The sequence below is a fragment of the Montipora capricornis genome, chromosome 3, assembly GCF_036669925.1.
Source record: "Montipora capricornis isolate CH-2021 chromosome 3, ASM3666992v2, whole genome shotgun sequence".
NCBI classification, from domain to species: Eukaryota; Metazoa; Cnidaria; class Anthozoa; order Scleractinia; family Acroporidae; genus Montipora; species Montipora capricornis.
Genome location: NC_090885.1, coordinates 47,900,953 through 47,920,289, shown reverse-complemented (window position 1 = coordinate 47,920,289; position 19,337 = coordinate 47,900,953). Strand labels below are relative to the sequence as shown.

At 38.1% G+C, this 19,337-nt stretch overlaps 1 protein-coding gene across 10 annotated transcripts in view; it reads right to left on the bottom strand.

Moving 5' to 3' along the window:
- Window positions 1-19,337, bottom strand: part of LOC138043297 (rRNA N6-adenosine-methyltransferase ZCCHC4-like) — a 38,546-nt gene that overhangs the window by 11,169 nt on the left and 8,040 nt on the right. For 7 of the 10 annotated variants that reach the window (XM_068889495.1, XM_068889498.1, XM_068889502.1 and 4 more), the window contains 7 exons: window positions 17,682-17,779; window positions 15,744-15,871; window positions 15,221-15,296; window positions 13,058-13,109; window positions 10,933-10,990; window positions 8,299-8,391; window positions 7,169-7,336 (listed from right to left, as the gene is read on the bottom strand). In XM_068889495.1, coding sequence (XP_068745596.1) covers window positions 7,231-7,336; window positions 8,299-8,391; window positions 10,933-10,990; window positions 13,058-13,109; window positions 15,221-15,296; window positions 15,744-15,871; window positions 17,682-17,779 — 611 coding nt within the window. In that variant the 3' untranslated portion in view covers window positions 7,169-7,230. Of the gene's footprint in view, window positions 1-6,219; window positions 7,337-8,298; window positions 8,392-10,932; window positions 10,991-13,057; window positions 13,110-15,220; window positions 15,297-15,743; window positions 15,872-17,681; window positions 17,780-19,337 lie in introns of those variants that run through there. The other 3 variants (XM_068889504.1, XM_068889505.1, XM_068889496.1) reach the window with 2 other exon arrangements.

Genomic DNA, 19,337 nt, shown 5'->3' with positions numbered 1-19,337 from the left:
AATTTCTTGCTTGCCTGCCTGCCTCTCCTAGGATTTTCGAACACCTGAAAATGGTACAATTGCCCATTTCTGACGGATTTTTGCCCTAAAATGTCACCTAGAATTTTCGGGAGCCTTTTTTCTGGCTGAAATTTTCGAAAAGGTATGTTTTGATCCCTATAATTTTCGGATCACTAGACTTTCAGCTAGGAAATCCGAACAGATGAAAAATTTTTGGGGGCTAAAACAATGCCTATATCTACCGTTTAAATACTAAAATACGTTTAACAATGCTATGTTTAAGTGGTTTTGAACTATATTCTCGTTGGGTGCCCCTAAAATAGGCTTGACTCTAATCCCTCGTGCCCCAACTGTTTCAATTTGGCTTAAAGACCCGGCCTAGTGTCAGTGACGAGTCAAATTACTCACTAACCCGGTGGCCAACAGTCAACTTGATCCCATCAACAATCGCACCCCAAAAAGATCTATGTAAATAAACGGTTTTTTTCCGAAAGAAAGCTTGTAGCGATACGAGAAAGGAGAAAGTATACGGCAAGAATCCATGGAAGTGCGATCGTTCTTGGGATCAAGTTGACTGTTGGCTACCAGGTGAGTAAGTAATTTGACTCATCACTGACTCATAGGCCGGGTCGCTAAATCAAATTGAAACAGATGGGGCACGAGGGATTGGAGTAAAGCCTATTTCGATGGATCTCGACCGAAATTGTGGTATCGGAATAATTCCCTCGCAACGTTAATGGTCCCTTGAAACCTTCACTGGATGTGTTCTGTTACTATCTACCGAGAGATTGGATGCGATGGGAGCCTTTGGAACGAATTTATGGCTGTTTTCCGTCAACGGATTCGGTCGCTACTCTCCTACTTTGGTAAGATATAACAATAGAGAGAGAAACAGCTGGAACAGAAACTCCACAAAATCGCTTCAAATCGACCTACAAATCGCAAAAGACCCAAAAGGAACTAAAAAGGAGTTCAGGTGAGAAAATTCTATAGAAAAATCACTCCTAATTTTGCCTTCCGATAGGAGGTTATCACGTGATTTCATCGCCGCCATGTTGGTGGACGAAAACAAAAGATCTCTTATTGGCTTCCTTTGTTCGTGCATCAGAAGTCGTATTTCTCTATTGGTATTGGTGTCTCTAGAATTTAGTTGAAAACGTCCTATTCGATACATTTTTCTCCATACAAACCTTTGTAATAGGCATTTACGATATATCAAAATTCAGCTTGATAGTGAGGCAGTGAAGACAAAGACAAAGGAAAGTGGATGATATGTAAATATTTTTCACATTCATTCCAACGTGTTTCTATTGTTTTTGTCCTCACTGCCTCAAGATCAAGCTGAAGATCTGATATTTCGAAAATGGACTATTTCGCTATTATGATAATTAACGGTCATGCTGCTGTGATGTTCAAATTCCGTCACGCGCGCATCGTAGAACTTCGGCCAGCTGTGGTAAAACACGTGCTTTCAGGCGTTCGTGAGATTTCAATAAGTGCTGCTGCAATGAAGGAAATTTCAGCAACTTCGTGCGATTTTTTCTGTAAGCCAAATATGCGAATTGCCAAGTGCGACTTTCTACTTTGCGAGCCTATGTTCAATATCGTTAATGTAACATCAACATTTATCTGCCTTGTTGCAATATTTCAATTTTCACCCTAATTATGTTGTGGCGAGGAGATGTCAGTAAAAACACCACGCAGGCTTATGTACTGTTTTAAAAAACGAGCAGCAGTGTTTATCGGGTTTAAAAACAAGAAGCGTAGCCAAGTGTTGTTAAAAACGATAAAACACGTGCTACGAGTTTTTTGGACGGCTTCAAAAACACTGCACAAAAAGCGTGTCCCTCGGGAGCCCGAACAAAGGTTTAAAATGTGAGGGGAAGATCGAAGCATACAGGCCCATTACTGTTCTTTACGTAAAGAACTCTAAATAAGGAGTGTTTTATCGGGTTTAAAAAAGCTCACAATACAAGGTGAACACACCATAACACCAACCCGGTTTAACAATCCAGTGAGGCCAACACATCACGCATGCGCAAAACCATTTCACCTGGTCATGCACGTGACATTTTATCGATGTTTTGCTATCCTGATACGATTCTCGTCAACAATTAATGAGTTTTTGAAAGGGTAACTTATGCAAATTCTGAAGACAAGGCTGGAACCTTAAAATAAGAAAAACGACTTCTCCACTTTCTTAAGGCCCGTAATACATCTCGTTTACCTCCCAAACTTTTGCATAATCGTTGTTTTCGATTTCTCTTGGGACATGAAGATATCTAGCAACGACCAAAGACGTTGCGAGACAACTTTTAGAATAGAATTGATTTCTACTTTCCGTAGCGCTTTACGCATCATCGAAAACGAAACAAGTTGCAGGACACGCTACCTAGTTTAACACCCGTAAACCATATTTTTTCGCAATGTGAGGTCGCAACATAATTGCGACTGAGATACGTTTCAAAGAAAATTGCCGAGTATAACAGCGCCTTTTATTACATTACGTTTCAGTTTTAGTTTTTGCATGCGCTCGGGAAGGTGTATAGTCCAAACGATAATCAATTCTTATAGATCGTGGCTCCATTGTAACAATGAAAAGCAGATTATCTGTTCAGAAGAGTATTCGGTAAAATCAACTATTTCCTTTCGCGTGCTATTTCAGTCACAATTAATGAAAGAAACGTTAACAAAAATTGAAAATACAAGAATGTCTTAAGTCCCCTTAGCATTGCCACTTCTAAAATCCTCAAAATTGCTCGTTTTTTAGACCTGCGGATGGTAATTCCAAAGTGAGACCTCAGTTAACAGCGCTTGTCACTGAAACTTGAATTAAAAGCGTCGTTAAAGTTGCTCTGTTAACAGTCTTATTTCTTAAACTTGCTTCCATAAATTGCCAATCTTTGACCTTTTAAGCTGCCACCTTTTTGTACTCCGACGAATTGCTAACTTCGAACAAAGTGGAACTTTGAAAGAATCTCGAGATACTTTTGCTATCATTTTGTATATTGTGTAATCTTGGTATTTAAAGAAATAGCTTGTTGCAAGGAAACAGGAATTGCGTTTTCTTTTGCGCCTGGGTGGCAACCAATGGCACATGAAATTAAAAAAGCCTTTGAAACTCCATTTAGAGAAACACCGTTGCTATTGTTTTTTTGTAGCCACGGTTCGTATAATTCAATACTTTACTACTTTACCAAATAGTGATTAACTCCTATACGCTGTACATTTACTACTACGACATAACCTTTCCAACGAACACGTCGCGCCAGAACAGCACTTACCGCTTTAGCTCATTGAAACTAGTTTCAGATGGTGAACCTCGTTGAAAGGAAACACAAATACTGCTATACGTTAGTTTGCTTTAACAACTCGTTTCCCCCTTCTTAAAAGACGGAAACAGCTAGTGATGCAATTGAAAGGGCCGTTTGAAACTATAGATTTTATGGGTTGAGCACATCAGAAGAGAGCCCTTTGGCGGGGAAAATCTTTTCGCTTTCGCAAGCTAAGGGGCGGCATTTCTGAATGGAAGCCTTAATTAAAATACCAGTTTGAAATAATAGCTGCTGGGGTGACTCGTCTTCCAAAATGCTTCAGGTAAGAGGCAACTGGAAAGCCTGGAGCGCTGAATGTCAGTGTAAACCTTCAAAAATTCTTCACCAGATCAAAGAATAAAATTGAAATTACCTCATCTAAAACAATTCGTTTTTTTTTTTTCGTTTCCACTATCCATCTTTAGTTCAATCTTGCTTCAATGATTCGTCGCAATAAACTCATCCAACCTCTTGGAGCACTAAAGTAAGTACACTTTACTATGATTAAACGAATTAATATCGTGGTTAAGTGCTTCTCTCCGAGGTCTAAGACGATGTCTTAATAACCGCGACATGAAAAAAATATATAACCAGAAGGGGGTTTTAGCAAAATAATAAACTACTGATGAAAGAGTCAGAAAACCTGAAGCTGAGAACAACCTCTTTTCGTTCTGACGCTTGATCATTCAAGTAAGACATTCACGGGCATGGCCGTACCCAGAAAAAAATCATGACTGAGGCATGTTTTGATGCCTAGATTTATAGTAAGCACTAGGATCCCGGTTTATTTTTAAAAAAATCGCGAAAAAAAAATGACTGAGGCAAGTGCCTCGGATTGCCTACAACGGGCTACGGTCCTGACAGGATTTAAATATCAAGCGGATAATGTAACGTTCAAGAAAAAAGACAACGACTTTTCCTCCAATACTTTAGAAGAGTGACCTCTCATCAAATTTTTAAAAAAATTGAGAAACACCTCTCTCACCCGACACGTATGGTGGCTTCTTTAATGTTACCCAAGACTAAAAAAGTGGTCCTCGTTAGACAAAGATCTATAGTTATTTGAACAATACTTGGTATAATTGGTCAGCGGTAGCATGTTTAAAACTCGATGCTCCATTGTTAAGTGAAATTTAACGCGAAACACAAATGCATGAAAATCAGAAATCAGCTGTCATCGCTGCTTCAAGCAGCCGTTTGATAAGAAGGGATGACAGGCAGTTCATACCACACTCGCGCAGGTAATGAATATTGAAGGAATCTTTCGTGCCTAACCCTAACCCTAAATTTCAGCATATATGTGAGGATTGAGCACATTGCTAACTACAAAGTGAAACTGAGAAATGTTTAAAAAGACAAAACACAGATCAAACTTTCTTCGTTTGTTTCGCTCTTACAAGCTTAGCAACCGTCGGAGATATAAACGCCCACAGCTAAAAAGTAGAAAACAATATTTACGAAAGCAAACAACTCGATGCAAAAAAAAAATTTCCTGTTTTGTTTCGAAAAAAAAGTTTTATCCAATTAATAAGGATTAAGAAAAAAAGCTGCTTAGCAACTTTAATTAATTTTAAAATTGTCATTTATGGCTGCATGATGATTCTGCCGGACCACCGCTCAACATGATTGTAAAGTCTCCATCGTGTTGACTTGATTTCTTTTGCTTAGCCAACAGAAAAAAAACACCAATATCTGAATTAAAAAAAGAAAGAAAGAAAGACAAACACTGACCAATACCTTTACAATTCAATTGCCTCAGAGTTCAGAGAGCAGATTTTAAGGGCAGGATTCAGTCAAAGTCCGATATCAGCTTGGTCTGTCATTTTTGATCAAGGTCCGGATGCTAAGTTTTTCTATATTTTTAACATCAAATACGAATTGATTAACTTCCTGCCGGAAACTTTGCTCAAGCGAAATGTTTTGCAAATAGATCGTCGAAAATAAACTTGGTTTGAAGCAACTTAACCAATACTTTTTAAATTTTTCTTCACTTGGCCCCTGTCCTCTGCCGGTTTCAGTTTGCCCATCAAAAATAATTTGAAATCAAATTGAAAATCTGCCAAACGGCTGACAAATAATAAAATCAAATGGGGTGCTGCGTTTCCGAGAAGCCGTGGAGAGTAAAACATTACAATTTGGTGCAAGAGGATTTGATAAGAGAATTTTCCTCAGCATGATGCTGATTTGGAGCGATTGTCAGATTCGATCGACAGTGATAAAAGCTATGTTAACATGATGTACCAAAGCGAGTTCAACCTTAGTTAAGTGCTTCCGGAGGCAATTCATACGAATTGAGCCCCTCATACATGCAACGAAACTAAAAATTGACCTTCCCAAAAAAACGTGGACGACAGTCAAGAACCCAGACGAAAAAAAGCCGATGTTTTATGCTGCCGGAACTCGACATAATTATGCATATTTCGCTAAAAAGGAAAACGAATGTTAAATAAGAACATGCGTGGATATTCGCACGTGAAACAACTGACCAAGAGCATGACAAAAAGGGGTTGACAATGGCCAATGGTTTGGACATGCGCTGTACGTCGCACTGGGAAAAGCACAAGTTTTGGAAAGCGTCAATAATAAGCGCAGTAGCAGTTCTTTGCAACAAAATTACCAGCACGCTAAAATTGTGTCACAGTATCTTACGTCACTGACGGAAATATTCAGCAATATAAAATTCTCGAACATTCCTTTCAAACGCTGCAGTACCTGAAGTGCAATTCAAGATCCAAGAAAACCTACAAAGATCTACTAGGAAATCTGTTGGTTAAAGACCAAAACACAAAACGAGTTGGTTTACTTTTACGACAAACTTATCCTTCAGTTAACCTTTTCATGAAAGGTAGTAGAATTGAAATCAACATTATAATGAGCCTAAGTCAAGTGTGTCCAAAGTACAAACCTTTGGCGAAGACCGAATGTAATCGTGGAATTGGTGAAAAATCGCAAGCAAAACAGTTCGTCGGAGAATGAGAAGTTCTCGTAATGGGTACCGCATTGCATTTGACAGGAATACTCTCAGTGCCTCGAGTTAAATAAAACATCATATCTTTGAAAGATAACTCGAAAGCTTCAACGCTATGGTATCTTCGACCTTAGCGGCTCATTAAGGAGTTGACTTGATACGCAAAGAAGTTCAGCTGTTTTAGCCACGTAAAATTAAAAAATATATATATGCAATTAATTACGCAAGCGGCGAACAAAAAGGCTAAAAGCATATACAGTGTTTACATTTAAAACGTACGGTCAAAACTACTGTTATGATAACAAGTGAATCAATACAATTTAACCGAACCAGACAGCCTTACACAAGCATTTGGTGAAGTAAACGTCATAAACTAAATAGATCCAACTTAGCAAACATTAATCTGGAATTCAGTAACAAATCGATATTCCTTTCCCCGGCGTTACGGGTTCATGGTAGAATCCTGTCAAGATAGATTTGATTCCAATGAAAAGGCAAATGACGTTCAGTGCCCGAGTCTTTTGATAACACAAACAAATTGTGTTTTATTTCTTTTCGCTATTTTGTTTCAAAGCTAAACTGTGTGCGCCGCAACAATTAACATCTGTTTAAGTTTTGAAAAACTTGCTTTAGTCCATGCTTGCTTGTCGCTAAAATGGCAAAAATCGGCTTTACTATTACCAACAGGCTGTAAATACACCTCGGGCGATTTGTCAAAACCTGAGATAAAACGCGGTAATTCTGCCCAGTGTTTTTTTGGTTCTGAAAGATAACACGCAAACTGGAATCTTCTCTCAAAGTACACAAGTAAATTGGCTTGTTGAGGGAAATAGCAAACTGCTTGATAACCGCCTTCATCAAGTTTACAGATTAAAAAAAAGATAACCTGAAACGACGACAGAAATCTTGCTAATGGAACTTCTTCAGCCCACACAGCACATTGCATTTCTACTTAATCTTCTTTTTCTGGATTGTTTTTCTCGGAGGTTCCTTGAAGGGCTTTTTCTTATGGAAAATAGTTTTGGCGGCTTCACCTGGGTTTTCCTGTTTCCTCCTAAAGGTAAAAATAAACAAACACACGTTTCCAGCCCACTGATACTGCTTTTAACTAGTTCATGTGATGTTATTCAGACTGTTCATGATTTACAAGTACATTGTTAACCAAACGTTCACTTGTACATTGTTTAACAAAAATATTGAATTTACGTTTTCATGCATTTCTTTGATCAGGTGCAATAGGTGTACTGAAACTTCGAGACGTCATGGTAATCTACATTGCAGACTTGACAGATCATAAAAAATACCCCCAAACTACGTAAATGAACTGTTGATATGGGATGATAGATCTACTTTTCTGATCTTTGACTACCACCAGTCAATTTAAATGCTGATGATACAACCTCAACTTGGTCCGCAATCCAAAGCTTGCACCGAGTAAAAGATGGGAAACCTGACAATTGTTTGCTCCGGCATTCACGATAAACGTATTGACCATGACCTCATCAAGCATAGACAAACTAATTTTTAAAAATGCAAAACTTCATTTCCAGAATTTGTCGACTCAAAAGTCCAAGAGCAACCTAAAGTTCCCTTTATCCAGATTCTTAAATCAAGCCAACCACATTGTTTTTGATTCTTGCAGGGCAGCAACTCCAAAAAACACTTGAATGTTTTGGATTCTTCATGCAGGGTGTTGAGAAACGTTAACAGTCTTTAATTTGGCACTGTACAGGACACTCAAATGGATACATCCACAGTCTTATTCGTCTCAAAAATATGCGTCATGTTTACATTAAGCGGTATTTTTTTTTGTGATATGTCACTATTGCCGTTCTACAGCACATGCCACAATTATCGTACATGTGTGGTTTCGGGCATTACACGAGAGTTGCACGCTCTTATGGAACAATCTCAGCGAAAAAAATTAAAGTCAAATAAGTTCGTCTGATGGCAAATTTCTTATAACGGTGAAAATGAGGACTAAGTCAAACACTGAATAATGTTAAGTGCAGATACCTCTTTCTTGGGGGCTCAGAAGAGCGCATTGGACACTTCCTTCTCTTGTGTCCCAGTTCACCGCATATGTGACAGGTACCTGCCTCGAGTGGTCTGTTACAATTTTTAAAATAGGGAGCAACTCAGAGGATGCAATAAATGGGACCTTAAGACGATCAAACGGTTAAAACAACTCTGGTACTAAATATTATTAATACTCAATAACATAAATGGTCAAACAAGCACAAAAGCGCATGGGCAAGACCACAGCCCTGGAGTAGCGGCTTTGAGAAAAAGGCACGCACAGCATACATGTAGTCGTGCTGTACGCTTCCTTGGTCATGATACAATGCTGTGTTTTGTAACTGTGTCAACTCAGCTGTGTTTTTTTACGAGATAGACCAATTCGGCTAACTCAATGTTGTACCCAATTCAAATCTCTCGGGGTTAAGATTCTTTGTGTGTTGAATTTGCATGACAATGAAGCATTCACATTTAAATGAGATGGAAATACTTGGAACAAAACGTTTTATTCCCAAAAGATTTGAATTGGGTACAACATTGAGTTAGCCGAATTGGTCTATTCAATAAAAAGTCTTATAGAACATAATGTTGTGGTATTGTTGATAACTAAGCCACGTTTTTACCTTGTTGCCGCCGCAAACGCAAGGGATTGTGGTCAAAGGCGTAATAAGGTGGTTATGCGCGACCTATGATTGTTTTTTAAATCCTAAAACTATAGATAGTTTCACTGTGAAGCAACAAAAAAAAATAAAATTGAAAAAGAACAAGAACTTGGAATGTTGTAAGAAACAAATATTTTAACCACCTATACAATTCTCAGGTCTGCGGTACATCGTTTCTGAGTTATTTTTCGAAACGTTCACGCAACTTTACAGACTTTTGTATGGAGACGCAACTGCAATCAACGGAAAACATCTGGTGTTCACTTTGCGATGAAAACGCTTACTCTTCGCTCATGAGATAAAATTGCAGTATTTTCGAAACGAAAAAGATGTCACGGAAATGGAAACTTGAAAAGTCATCTTCAACCTCCTATAGATAAAATTCAGAAGACCTTGCGATTTTGCTTTTAGAATTTGATGACGTACGTCACTTTGAAAACCATCTATTGTTTTCTTTCTTTTCTCGAGTGGAGTCCAGATGGAGGTCCAGTTGGGGGTCCAATGTCTGCCTCCTCTTCAAAGCGAGTCTAAGTGCGAAGTTTTAGTTATGAAAATTAGTTTTCATTCTTATGTAAAGTGATACTAATTAACATCACAAAAACTTCGCACTTAGACTCGCTTTGGAGAGGAGGCAGACATGAACTCGGAAATGGCCTATTGGAGGTCCAGTTGGGGGTCCAGTTGGGGGGTTCACGTTTGTTACCGTCCCTGCTCAAGAGCCTATTTAAATCCAGTTCCACGCACGAACCGTCGTTCAATTACCGCAAGCATAATTGAACATCCCCGTTTCCCTAGGCAGCATTTCTACCATTTGGGTGAACTAGTTTTAAATAGAGTACAGTGCCATGCTTGATATGCGTCCAGCTATACATTTGTATTGCTGTGCAGTTGTGTCACGTTCGAGTATTGAAGAAATGTTAAACCAGCTTTTAGCTTTTGAAGTACGAAATCGTCACACAGAAAAATTTAACTAAGGAGACGCCACGGTTTGCATGGAGAAGAAAAATTTATCACATACATGTATACAGTCATGGATTAAAATAAATTCTTCAAGTAGAAGTGCCTATAAACTAAGACGCTTTTATCCAGGACCATTTGAAACATGGTGTGTTTTCAGAGATATGCTTTGGTTTTTCCCCTTGTTTTATTTATTATTTCGGCATGTAATTTTCGATCGTTACACGCTATCACAAAACTTTGTTTCGTATAGTCTCTTTTTTGATCAATCAACGAAATCCTGTGATAAATACATCAACCAAGAAAGACACGGAGAATGTGTGACACACAAATGAAACTCAGAAAAACCGATTCCCAGATGGGATTTGAACCCATGATCCTCCAAGAACTGGTTGGATGCTCTTAGGCTTTGACTGGAACCCCACCACGCATTCACCTGGTCACGAACTCAAACTCTCCAAACTGTATCCTGCCAGATCTTGGTGGGTCAAATCCCATTCAGGACTCGGATTTGGGTGTCACATACTCTCTTGTCTTTCATACATCTTATTCCAAAATGGCCGCTGATTTATGCGCATACAAATTCACCCTTGTTGCCTCGATCAAGATAAAATATTCTTTTGAATTTTAAGCTTAAGAACGAGGCATCAAGGGCTAATTTGAATAAAAACAAAGTCTAGAATATTTAAATGACGGCCATTTTGGGAAAAGGCGTATAATTGAGGTATTTCTCACAGCTATCCTGGCTCCACGGACACTAAGGGTGCGTTCAATTGACCCTATTCCGCGATAAGAATACATGGAGTTGTGATTTAAAACGGGATGTCTTGCATTTTGAAGCAACAAGGATAACAAAAATATGTTTAAAATAGAATTAACTTGAATCTCCGTAAAACGAAGGGTTTCTACCTTCTATTCCATGTATTCTTATTCCGGATTACGGTCAATCGAACACACCCTAAGACAAACATTCCTATGACAAAAACATTAGAGCACTTAAAAAGAAAATTACCTCTCACAACTGTGTCCAACCAATTCACAGCGACCACATGTTATACAGTGCTGAAGACCTGTAGACAGAAGGCAGTGTACAAAGGATGCCTTTTTAAAACTAATCTTGTCACTTGCTCAACTTGAAAAGCCAGACAGTAAATGTAATCTCTGTCACTTCGTTCAACATCACAGAAAAATATACACTGATCTATACATATTTATAGTCTGTGTCCACTATCTAGCCTTGGTCAGGGTTGTATTTAAGAGCCGGCAGCCGGCGAAGTTCGCCGGCTTCTCTGTCAGGTTTCGCCGGCTACTTTCATCGTTCGAAGAGTCAAGACATGCGGAGGAGATGATGTTTATGAGGTCTAAACTACTTGGGCTCAATAAAAATAAAAATTTGCAGTGCCTATCTTTTCTGAAAACATATAAAAGACTTCTGACTCAAAGGCAGTTTAAAAACGTTATGCTTGACACTTTCATTTTGAACAAATCTTGCTGTGGTGGCGGGAAAGTACGAACAATATGATTTGTTGTCCGCCATATTGGATTTCAATATCTTTAAACAGCCACCGATTGTATCTTACAGGAAGGAAAAATCACTCAAGGACGTTTTTAGTCGGCGCAAAACTTCCTTTCATCACGCCGCAATCATAAAAAAACTTGTAAACAAAGAAGCACTTTCAAAAGGTTTGTTCTCAAACCAGAAGGAAATTTACATATGATCTTATGCTAGCAACACGCTCAGCCTGCGTTCACGCATCTCTTACCGCAACTCAACTAAGGAAACAAAACTAGCCCCTGATCATTCACTAACCGCTCCTTCGTTTTCACTTCGAACCTTTCAGTTGATCATTTATAGCGAACGTAGAAGCTGAGGACTCGTAGACTTTATTTAAAGACTTGAACGTAACGCTCCTCGGAGTTAAATCCTACCTGCCCGCGTAAGTGCTCGTCCTCTCGAGGGCATCTCTACGCTTCAACATGACAACGGATCTTTATCCAACGTCACTCTTGATCAACTCTCACTGCTTTACGGAACTCCTAAACTCTTCGGAAAAAAACCTACATCACTCTTAAACCGCTCGAGTGATTTTCAGTTTTCGAAATTACTACAAACAAGTTCCGCAAGCATATTTTCCTGCTAATTACACAATGGAACGAATGTGTGTCACCTTCACACCTCAACAGGATCGAAACATCCTTTACGCCATTGGCCAATTAGTATCCTCCAATCAGCTTCTTTATTTAACAACCAATCAGAAGCCTTTGCTGGTCTAGTCCTTCAAGTATGTGCCATGTTTACAAGTTGTCAAGTGGCAGTATTTGCCAGGCTCGTTAGCTCCAACAAAACCACCAAAAAGATACAAAAAATATCACTCCACTTTTTGTTTATACGGTTGTATTATTGAAATGTCGCTTCGTCTTTCTTTAAGTAACATGGTTTTCATAGTATAATTGCAGCTTGATTCATCCCACTAATGTCTGAGTTTCATGGCCCAAAATGCCAGGAAATGCGTTTTCTGGCATTCAGTTTTCCCGGACCCCCCTAGAAGCGATGGGCTAACGCCCATCGTATGGGTCCTCCGGACCCACAACCGTCTACTTTAAAAAACCTCCGGCTACTTAAAACCTTAAACAAAACCCTGTTGGTCTAGACAATATGGCTCAACACTGCTCGCAGACCACCTGTGATCTGATATACATTGATGATCATTCACTGGTAACTGGTAAGTTTGTCACAGCGGGGTGTCTGTAGCAGCGTGCCACAGAAATTTCCTTTTCCTTACCACTAAAAACCTAGCCTGCGAACGCGGACGTATTTCCGGCGGACGTTTCTCTCCCCCAGAAACGACCGCCGGAAATACGTCTGCGTTCGAAGGCTACTAAAAACCGGCATTGTTGTTTAAGCTGGAATCGCACTATATCTTCAACAATAAGTAGTCTTAATGCAATTATTTTTGAGATTCTTCCCATCCAAAGATGCTGATCAGCTTCATTCTAACTATGGCATAATAAATGCAAAACTAGGTCCAAGTGGCTTTTCCATGACTACTGAGAAACGAGCCCCTAATCTCCAGCTCAAAATTTTTATGCTTAAAAAATCAGATAGGATTCCAAAAATGAGTCTGGTGAAAAGTTACCTGGTTTAACACATGTGCCACACATCTCGCAATGAATGTACTGCCTTCCGTTCTTCAAAATAAAATAAAAAACATTTCTGTCATAATATTTAGCAACTATTCACCGAAGTGAAGGTGGCTAGTGGTGGATATTTACAGAGCCGCGAAGCGGTGAGATAATATACATTGTGGCCTGAAAGAATGTCATTTCTGACAACTGAGTAACATGGGAACGAAGAAGTCAGCTATTTATATTCTGACGGCACGGTGTTGAGACTCCAGGTGCTCATGGGATAGTTTCAGACTATTTAGGTTTTTAGCGAGTGAATTGTGTCATTCTAAGTCAGTCGGTCTTCCTCGTCGTTTCTTGTTTCTTTTACAGAAAGAAAACGTTGTATCTTCACTAGATTTTGTCATTAGCTTTTAAGAGTTTTGAGTTTTGGGATAGAGTATCGGATGATGCGCTTTATAGGGAGGATGAATTCTGTTTTTTCTTGGTTTAGAGCCGATATCTTTACTTGTGGGATGTTAAGACTCCTAGATTTTCTTTAGTGTTACTACCCTTTCCTCGGGGGTTCGTGCTACCGCTTTAGTACGGGAATACGTTTCCACATACGTTTTGGCCACTTATAAAGGGTGTTTTTTTTTTAAGAGGTTTTGCGTATCTAGCGGGGCGCACATCCTAGTCTAGACTAACGTGTTCTGAATTTTCCAAGTACAAGAAAAAACCCGTTCAATATTAAACTGTACTTAGTTTAATTATTTAGTTTAATTCTTAAACTATCATAATATTTAACTAAAAAAAGCGGGGGTAAAACATATCCAAACATGTTTAAAAATACTAAGAACTCTGTTGAAAACGTTGTTAAGGAACGAAGACGTTTCGACGTTAGCTAAACATCATTATCAAGTCAAAGTAATCTAAAATTGCAAACTATAAATACTAAAAGAACAATAGTAGATAAGCCTGTATAGTGAAAGAAAGGAACAATGAAAATTTAACAAAAAAATTGGCACGTATGGAGTCTGTCTGGATATTCAAATTAGCCTCGTAGACTAAGCAATCACATTTGCTCTGGCACTTTCTTAAGACCTTAAATTAACAAAGTTTTTAACAACGTTTTTAATGTTTTTAAATATGTTTAGATAAGTTTTATCGCAGTTTTTTATAGTTAAATGTTTTCCAAAATCACTTCTTCTTCGTATCATAATATTATCAGAATGATGATTATTAATAATTATTATAAATAAAAGAAACGAAAGTTTGAAGCGTGGGGTATGGATGAAAGAGAGAAATGATTCTCACACTTAACAATTTAAGCAATTGAAAAAATCAGGTGGCTTCAATGGAATTCAAACCCATGCCTTCTGAGGTATGAATCCCCTCACTTAGGAGCAGGTCAATTTGTTGGGCTCATTTGTTCGGGTGAAAGGACTAAATAAATTAAAAATAATAAATTTAATGAATGAAAGAAATGTATATTTGAAGGGTGGGTCATAGACCAAAGATAGAAGTGATCCTCCCACTTCTTTCATTTATTACACCTTTCATGGGAAGGAATGAGCCCAACAAATTGACCTCCTCTCAACTGAAGGGCTCCATAGCTCAGTTAGTAGAGCATTGCACCAGCATCTCAGAGGTCATGAGTTCAAATCCCGTCAAAGCCGCCTGAATTTTTCAGCTGTCTATAGGAGACAACTGAGAGGCGCGGTGGCCTCATGGTTAGAGTACTCGACTCCAGATCGAGCGGTCCGGGTTCGGGTCCTGGCCGGGGACATTGTGTTGTGTTCTTGGACAAGACATTTTATTCTCACCTCTCTCCACTAAGGTGTATAAATGGGTACCGGCGAAATGCTGGGGGTAATCCTGCGATGGACTAGCATCCCATCCAGGGGGGAGTATAAATAATACTCCTAGTCGCTTCACGCTAAGAAAACCGGAGATAAGCGCCGGCCTGATGGGTCTTCTGGCTCGTAAGCAGTGACTTTACCTTTATAGGAGACAATTGCTCAAATTGTCCAGATAAGAGCGAGGATGACTTCTATCTTTCATATAATACATGTAATTACAATTTCCTTATTATTTAGGTAAGCATTGACTACCATGGTTAAAAGTTGTTCCTGTTAACATTTAAAAAATAAGAATACTTGCTAGACGTTTTGACTCAAAATGTAGGGTCTCACCTTCGACATGCAGCTGTTGCATTTGACACAATGGATATTTTCAGGGGCAACATATCTCTTGCACTTACCACAAAACCTTGCAAAGGAACAAAAAAAAATCTCTTTTGTGGCCAGGACAGTTAGGTCTTTTGTCAGTGTAAAAGATGACATTAATACAGAGATTTTCGAGAACCGAGTCTACAGTAGAGTCTTGCGACTCACGAGTGACTGTCAACTTACCGTACTTTTGAGCGATACTGTATTATTGTTGCTCTAAGATATCATACCAGCATTACTATTTTCAAATCTCTATAAATGAGCCAAAACTGACACATTGGTCTTGAACCTGATCTACAAAGTTAAAAAAACTTTCCATCATCCCAGCTGGATAACATCCCATAAGTCAACTTCAGTCTACATAATCACTTTACCCCTTAATTCTACTCTCGGAATTCTGTAATGAGTCTCTGAAACTAAAGTAGTTGGCCACAGTGAGACATTTTAAGTACCTTCTACCAGGATTACATCACGTCACACAATTTACCTGTAACCCTCAGATGAGGGCAAAACTACATCAGTAGGATTGATGTTGGTAAAAATTCTCACTGGTGATCCCCGTTTGGATCCTTTCATCTTCTTACTTTTAAAGTGTGGATGATTATCATAGTCAACCTACAGGTGTTGAATATGAAAAACTATCAATGACATTAATTTTACGGTATGATTACTGAGCTACCATACTTAGCTCAAGATAACATATTGTGTTCTGTTCAAGAGACTTCTCAAGTTTCAAAAATTATTTCTGTCAGCTTATTAACATGTACTGTTTCTGAGTATAATAAATAATATTACAATGATTATGTGCAGCTTTTAGAAATGTCAGAACAATGAATCTTTAAAATTATGTGATCATAGTCACTTCAAATACATATAAATTCCATAATTACATGTACCAAGCTTATGTTCAAAAGCCGATTGACGCTACTCTCTGATTAAGAATTCATCAAGGAGTTTATTTCTCTACTTCCAAATGTTGTTTAACGCTGATATTCGGCAAAACTTTACATTAGAAGAAGTCAATCTTGAAAAACAAAAATAAGCAAAAGAAACTTTTACCAAAAAGTTGAAAACATGAAACAAAAGTTTACGCTAATCCTGGATTAAGTTAATAGTCTTTTGAACAACCATGCCCTGGATACTAATTATAGAATATTCCTTATGTCTCAGACAATACATGTACATGGAAAGACTCACAACTTGCATCTTATTGGTGACTTCAGCTCGAGGTGCAGATGGGCAAACCATAACAATGACAAGTGGAAACACCCTACAGCAGTAACTTTGGATTACTGCATAATGCCGAATGATAATTTCTTAGTCCAATGCAACCTTATTCCAACAAGTGAATGAACGAGGTAGTTTCTAAAGAAACTGTAGTGCTGCATCGGTGGGGAAGTTGTATACAAAGGGCTAACGCTCGAAACGTCAGCTTTTAGAATCTCTGTATGGTGGTAAATTTACATTATCAACTCCGTTGATAAAACCACATTTTTTATTCCAAAAAGGTTTTAGAATGGATTTGGAAAGGCAGGTGTAGCAGGGCTCGAAATTAACGTTTTTGCTCAGGTGCCAGCTGAAGACTAATGGGAAATATTTGGTTATCAAATCATAAATTGGGAGAAAGTTTGAGACAACGTTTAACAAAGCTATTTTTTACGATTCTGTTTATTAATCGATAACAATAGCAAATCGATAATTCTGAGTATGGTTAGAAAAAATGCAGTTATGACACATGTTGAAAGTTGACCCTTGTTAGAACATGTGCTAAGTTTTGCAGAGTCAATTTATGAAAATTTATTGTTAATAATAATTATCGGTGTCCCATTGTCATACTTTGACGCAAAGTCATGAAGAATAATGGACAGAATAATCAACCAACATGTCTTTAGCAGGTCTATAGTAATCCGACCTTTATGTTGTGTATCTTTTTGGTGAGTGCGTGCCCCCCCAAAACTTCATAATTTTGCCACAAGATAGTTATTTTCCTTTTCCATGTAACATGGAGAAGGAAACAAAAACGTTATTTCATCATTGATTTTTAATATACTTATTTTGCTTTGAATGCTTTCAAATAAAGACTACATCACCATCAACATCAATGAAATCTTGAACATAACTATGAGCACATGGATGGGAGCCACTCTTCACTGGTATACATGTTCAATATCATTGCTTAAATTCCAAAAACTGAAATGCTTGTACTTTCAGTGCAAATTAAACAAAATTTTCTACAATCAAGCAACAAGTGAAAGCATTTTATAGATACATGTACTAATTACATGTAACAAGGCTATCTCGCTTCTTCAAACCATCTGTAAATCTTTCTCAAAATGAAAATGAAACCCAAAGAAGAAATACAATTTACATTAATTTGTCTGTTACATTTTGTTGGTATTAAGATAAGATTCATAAGATACTGTACCTTGTAATCAAGCATAGTCATTGAAGGAAGGGCGGCTTTTATGTGTGGCTCCATAAAGTATGGAAAAATCCACATAGTTGGTAACTCCTTGTCACTTTCTTGAAAAGAATGATAATGCAAATTTATTCCTAGCTTTTTAATAACTACATGTACATTGTAACCATGGCACAACAGTGCATGAGAAGTGAGAACAAGATATGTACAAGTTACAGAACAGAAAGGAAAATTCATTACTCTTTAAATGTTAGATCTTGACTTGATGCTGAGAAATTACTGTAACAGCTGTATGCTAGTTATAACCAATATCATCATTAATGATACATGTAATTAGTTACCTGTACTGTACAAATGAAAGTAACAGCACTGCAAAAAGGTCTAGCCTTTTTGTGAGTGGTGCACTTACAGGCTGTACATGTATGTAGTGCACTACACTCCATGCCATTGAGTTTGTGAGAGTGAGCGAGTGAGTGTATGAGTGAGTGAAAGAATGTAGGCTGAATTTTACTAATTGAAGCCTTTTTCCTGTTTCATGACACTAGCATGTATACTTTAAACACCATGCTGGACAAGTTAATTTAAAGCAGTGTAAGGACAAAATAACTGAGCCAATTCTGACTTTCTAACCTACATGTACACTTAAACAAGTTTCAGAAAGAAATATGACCATCCATACTTTACAACATTTTTACTCTTTGAATAATTATTCCCAATCCTATTCATATTCATGAAAAAACATGGTGACAGACTAGAGAGAAAGTCCAAATAAGTGAGGTCCAGCTAATCGAGATTTGACAGCTTCTGGAGACTATAAATTCTGCAACCTAAACTCGGTTGTGACTTGTGACAGTGTAAACCATTGATCTCAAAAGAACACAACCCTACTGCTAACGGATTATGTTTACTGTAAGTACGGTAGTCTTGACCGAATATTGGACAACAGGCGGTCGACATATCAGTCAATGGTCAGTCAACATATCGGTCGACAGTTGATTGATAGACCAAAGATACATATGTAGTCAGTCGATAGTCGATTGCTCTCAGGTCGACAGTCGGTCAACAGTCGATTAATGGTCAGTCAATAGTTCCTACATGTAGATGCATCTCGATCAAGTATCGGCCATGTTGGTGATATATCAGTCAACTGTCAGTGGTATACCAGTGAACTGTCTGTCGAATATCAGTCACATGTTGGCAATCAGTCAAGTGTGTTAATTAAGAAGATGAGTCCAATGGCTTTCTTTTTAAGTGATGACAACATCAGTAATCGCTATCATGCTAGGGGAGATGGCATGGTTACTCTATTAACAAACGGGGCAAAATTACTGAAAGCTGATTGGCTGAGGAGACTACTTTTTTGTCCACATGTAAAATACTGGTACATTTTAAGCACTATTTCTGTTGACAGCAACAATTTATTGAATTGAACTTTAACTGAATGGGAGCGTGTTGATTGTTGTTTGTCGTGGCACTGAACGGGCTTCCCTCAATAATTTTGCTCCCTATGTGATAAACATGTAAATGCAATGTGCCCTCATGCAGTTATTTTCAAAGATTTCCAAATTGCCCTCGTCGCAAAAACTTTGAAAAGAAACGTGAAAGTAATCCTTAATTGCCCTCAGGCCCATGTGATTACATAAACTGTACAAAGCGAACCGA